General features: G+C 35.5%; 1 protein-coding gene across 1 annotated transcript; it reads left to right on the top strand.

Annotated features, from left to right (window-relative positions):
• Positions 1–1,171: 1,171 nt before the first annotated feature.
• On the top strand, positions 1,172–3,467 carry LOC113097254 (natriuretic peptides A-like). The gene is made up of 2 exons (XM_026262471.1): positions 1,172–1,328; positions 1,902–3,467. The coding sequence occupies exons 1-2, from the start codon at positions 1,215–1,217 to the stop codon at positions 2,211–2,213; spliced, it is 426 nt and encodes a 141-aa protein (XP_026118256.1). The 5' UTR covers positions 1,172–1,214; the 3' UTR covers positions 2,214–3,467.
• Positions 3,468–5,456: the final 1,989 nt, after the last annotated feature.

A 5,456-nucleotide genomic window follows, 5' to 3' on the forward strand; every position in this document is an offset into this window, starting at 1 on the left:
TAACTATAACTTCAATATATATATATATATATATATATATATATATATATATATATATATATATATATATATATATATATATATATATATATATATATATATATATAATTAAACAATAAATACATTTCACATATGGAAGATGGCCTGTTTTACTTTAGAAAGTATTATTTATATATATATATATATCAGAATAATATCAGAATCAGAATCAGAAAGATCTTTTTTGCGAAGCATTCAAGGAATTTGTTTTAGTGACATAAGCTTCCAGTTCACAAAGACAACAACACACAGACATATATATATATATATATATATATATATATATATATATATATATATATATATATATATATATATATATATATATATATATATATATATATATATATAGGCCAAAAAATAACTGTATAAACAATATATACATAGTCAATACTTCTAAGAATATCTATCTATCTATCAAAGAAAAAGTAATAATAATAATAAAAGTCCTGAGAAATATTCACTTGAGTAAAGCATTTAACAAAATTCATTCTCTCCTGTCAGCTACATCGTATTTATTCTGCGAATAAACAGTGACCGCATTATTTTAGATTTATCCGTTTGACAGACAAACTCTTCAATTGTCTTTTCCAAAGAAACTTATCACTCTAGATTTTAGACAGGTATTAAAACCAATTGTATTAACCAGTTTACATATATATATATATATATATATATATATATATATATATATATATATATATATATATATATATATATATATATATATATATATATATATATATATTAGTTAGCATAAACATGCACAAGGTAAATCAACTATATATAGGTCAACATCACTGACCTATATATAGACCACCGTCTGTTTTAACCCCTTATGGTATAATTGTCTCTAGTTTGTATCAGTTATGAAGTGATGCCGGACCCATGTGAGCCACTCGTGCAGCGGATGCATTCCCATGATGCCTGAGGTCACTGTTTGTGTCCGAGTTACAGACCCTCCGGCACACATCAGGAGTTCTCCAGCGAGCCGCCGCACCAAACAGACTCTTAAAAGGAAATCTGCTCCAGGAGCGTTATCACAGACGAGGTGTCGGAATGCACTTCAGTCAGTTTACTGAGGATGAGCTCCTGACGGTCAACTGTCCCTTTATAAGAGCCAAGCAGACAGACGGCCAGCTCAGAGAGGAAGAGCCCACAGCCCACAGCCGGAGATGATCAGAGGACTTATTCTCACAGGACTACTGCTCCTGCTCTGGAGCCAGATGGATGTACAAGCTCACATGTTGAGCAGACACAGTCCCGTCAGCAACATGGCCAAGCTGAAGGTATTTCTGCTTTGAATAAGAGAACTTGCAGTGAAATTAATAGAATTAGGATTTGTTTACTCAGTAGCCGATGATCGTTAACGATTGTCAAAAGCTATTTCTACCAACTTCACCAATTTAACCCAGTTGCTGTGATAATTTAATGTATATAGCTTGGTTCAGAGATGCTAAGAGGATAGTTCATCCAAAAAATGGAAATTTTAAGTTGTTCCAAACCTGTATTAGTTTCTGTCTTCTACTGAACACACAATTAGATATTTTTCTGGTCTACAAAATATATGTTTTACATTCAACAGAAGAACCACCGATTCGGAACAACTTGATGGTCAATAAATGATGACAGAATTTCCATTTTGGGGTGAACTGTCCCTTTAAATAATAGTTTTGGACTTGAAAATGTATTTTAGATGTATTTTAGACGATACCATCTAAATGTTACCAGTGTTTAGTTTCATGAGATTGAGATTTAATGTAATGCAAACAGGAAAAAACACCAATATCATTTTGAGCATGCAAATAATAAGAGAAAATATTTGAACCGAATGGCTAAATCGACTCTGTTGTGGTATCCAGGGCTTGCTGCAGCAGCTTGAGGAGGCGGTGGCCACAGAAGAGGCTCCTGAGAGAGCCGTCGATTATGAGGACAGCCTCCCGGCGCTGGAGCAGAGCCCGGCTTCTGTGTCCTGGGACAGAGACAGAGACCGAGAGGAGGAAGCAGCTCCGGCGGAGGACACCAGCCCCCCGGATGGATTTGAGACGCAGAGGAATCGCCTCATAGATCTCCTCATGTCAACCCGGAGCAAAAGCCTGTCTGGCTGTTTCGGGGGACGGCTGGATCGTATAGGGTCCTCCAGCACCATTGGGTGCAACTCTAAAAAAGGTTAGCTACAATGAGAGAATAAAGTAAAATTAAGATTACAAAATATATTTATGATACATAAATTATTTTACATCTGGGCAGTTGTCCATAAACTTTTTAGCTTAAAATGTACGTGTATTTAAGAGAAGGAAAAAACTCAGTAAATCTAAGTCAAAAGCTAAGGTCCTGTAACTTTTACCATTTTCCTCCCAATTTTAAATTACCTTCATCTTCAATAAGTAATTTTACATGGTTCTGTGGTGTGACAAATGAACATAAAATTAAAATTATCTCATGTTAACTGTGAGAAAAAAGAAAAGGAAAAAAAAGATACTATTAATTTTCTGTCTGGTTTATTGTACAGTACAATAAGGTCACATTACTTAACATTAGTTAATACATGAACTAACCCTAACTAACAATAAGCTACGCATTTATTACAGTATTCATTTATCTTTGTTAAATTTATTTAATACAAAAACAACTGTTCGTTGTTAGTCAATGTTAGCTCAGGTCCATTAAATTATATGAACAAATACAACTTTTGATGTAAATTATTAGTAAAACAAAATGAGCATTAAGATTAATATCATCTTAACTAATGTAGTCAACTAAATGAAACCTTATTGTAAAGTGTTGCCCATAAAACAGAACTCAATGCAATGCGTAATTTGAAATATATGGGGGAAACATAAAACATGTGAAAAATAAACAGAACAATTGCTTCATTGTGTCATATAACAGTATATTGGCCTTTTGTAGTATAAATATCAATGTACTATAAACATTAACTCATAATTGCATGTATTACGGAAAATTCATTTGTGGAGTAGAAAACAGGTTGATGAAAAATAACTTTACAAAATGCATGCTAAACTGAAACTGTGTGGACATTTTTGTTAAAACCTTTAAACATGAAAACGAATGTAACGTGGAAATGAAACCAGCAATACTTTGTTACAAAATTCTTCCTTATTTTGCAATGCCTGTTTTGCTTTATATTATCTGATGGTTCATATTTGTTTGATATATTTATTATGTACAAGTAGTTGAGTGCTAATAAGGATGTGATATGTGGTGGTACTCACCATAATTATGTGCATTAATAATGTTTTACTTATTCTGCAGTCATTTATGAGGTTTATGAGATTGCAGTTCTCCTGTCTGGTGTGTAGTTCTGCTTTTAATGAAGAATAAGCGGCATCGAAGTTATTCTGATATTCCTCTTGTCACATTTGAAGATGTACTTAAAAATAAAATGTTGTTTCAAGAACAGTATGAACAGATTTTAAGGGTTTTTTTAGTTGTAGAAAGTGATAATAAAATGATAACAAAATCCAGTTTTTTTTAATTATTGTGAGTTTTTCCTAGGGCTATCACATGCAGAAACACCAAAGCTGTACTCGTTTACCACCCACACCTCTCTCCTAATGGCCATTATCAGACTCATTACAGCACACATCAGCACTGCACTATAATGAGTCCAACAGATGCAGGTGCTTAGCTTATCAACACCTGCGCTAACCTTAAAAACTCCAGCCATGCCAGCCTTAATCCTCTTACACAAGCTCAGCGTGCTCGCTCCTGATTGCATGAATAATGCCTCCAGTCAGACCGCTGCTCTCAAACCTCAGACCTCTGCTCCGTGTCACATACGAACAGACTGTTAGAGACTGCTGTCCTGGGTCTGGTGTGAATCCAGTGGGATTGCAGTGACAGGAGAATGAGCGGGAACTACATCTCCTCCAATCCTCCAATGCCAGAGCTGGACGTGAGGACTGCTGTTAGTCTGAGGTAGTGCTTTAAGTGGCCCAAAAGAGGTGCCGGTACTCTATTATTATTCTTTTTTTTTTATATACCTCCCCTCATCCCCTGAGGTAACAACAACTATACTGAAGGGGCTTTATATACTGTACAGCAGTCAACAGACGACCTTATAAAAAATAATAAATCCTTTTATTAGTTTGTGGATTTGCTTGAGCTAGAAAGAGCTACTGAACATAAATAAAATGTGCAAAAGTGTATAGATTTTTTTTTTTACAAAATGTAGCCTACATAAAATGAATTATAAAACGTAACATAACCATAGAAAAATAGCAAAATAATAGAAAAATAGTGGCAAAAGCAACGCATATGCTTTTCACTTGTAAAACTCAAGGGTGTATGGGTAATGTAGTCTCTGCTCTCGGTGGGACGAATTAGGAACCTTGCATTGTGAAGGGTGCTCTGAAAAGCGACAGCGGAGGTAAAAGATTGAAACTTCTATTAAAACAGATGTCCAAATGAGCGTACCGGTGCGCTAAAAGCACGTTCTGGGCGCACGGAGAGATGTATATTTGGAAGTTACGGTACTGAGTACCGGTGCATACCGGCCACTTAAAGCACTGGAGGATTCATTCACACTGAGAGATAAAGTGGCAGATATGATACATGACCACAGGCAAAACCTTTTCACCTTTTACGGAATGGGACAGAAGGAACAGAGCATGTAGATATAGAGTGAATATCACTAAACTCTAGTTAAAGGTACAGGTTGTAGGATCTGCCACTAGAGGGCGCACTACAAAAACAATAACAATCGCGTGGTTTGATGACGCTAAGAAGGAGTGTGGAATGATGGGATCTGTTGTCTTATACCCAACCGCTGACGGCCATCAATCAGACGGAAAGATAAATCATGGATTTAACACGAGTTCAACGATTTGCGCGAGTAGATTACATACAAAGTCAATGCAAAGACGCGATCAGACGATGGATCAGACGCATCCTCGCGCGAGTCTAGAGCGGGTTTGACGTGTATGCCCCATAATACTAATCTTGTTGATCGTTATAATAGCATACGTTTTCTGTAAAGATACGAATCAAAACAACCTGTCGAGTAAAACACAAGCGAGTTCGGCATCTCTTTCTAGTTGAAGTTTGTCGCGAAGCTACTTTCGCATTTGTCCACGACACTGTTGTCATGTGGTTCCTACATCAGTAAAGGCGGTAACAAAGAGTAACTGACGTCATTGACAGGCGACTGCACTGCACCATGTCACTGTTTAGATGGGAATTGTTTTTTTTTTAAAAACATTAGAGATATTGTTAGTAATCAGATGGACAAAATATATAACTGTAGCCTATTGGTTTTTGGATTTTTTACTTCAAATATTTGACAAATATAGTACCTTTAATACAGACACTTCTGGTTCTGTTGACTTAAAAAAAAAAAAATCTCCACACACCAGAATTCTATCTGAAAGTCATGATATTATTATATTATATTA

The sequence above is a fragment of the Carassius auratus genome, unplaced genomic scaffold (assembly GCF_003368295.1).
Source record: "Carassius auratus strain Wakin unplaced genomic scaffold, ASM336829v1 scaf_tig00216162, whole genome shotgun sequence".
Taxonomy (NCBI): domain Eukaryota; kingdom Metazoa; phylum Chordata; class Actinopteri; order Cypriniformes; family Cyprinidae; genus Carassius; species Carassius auratus.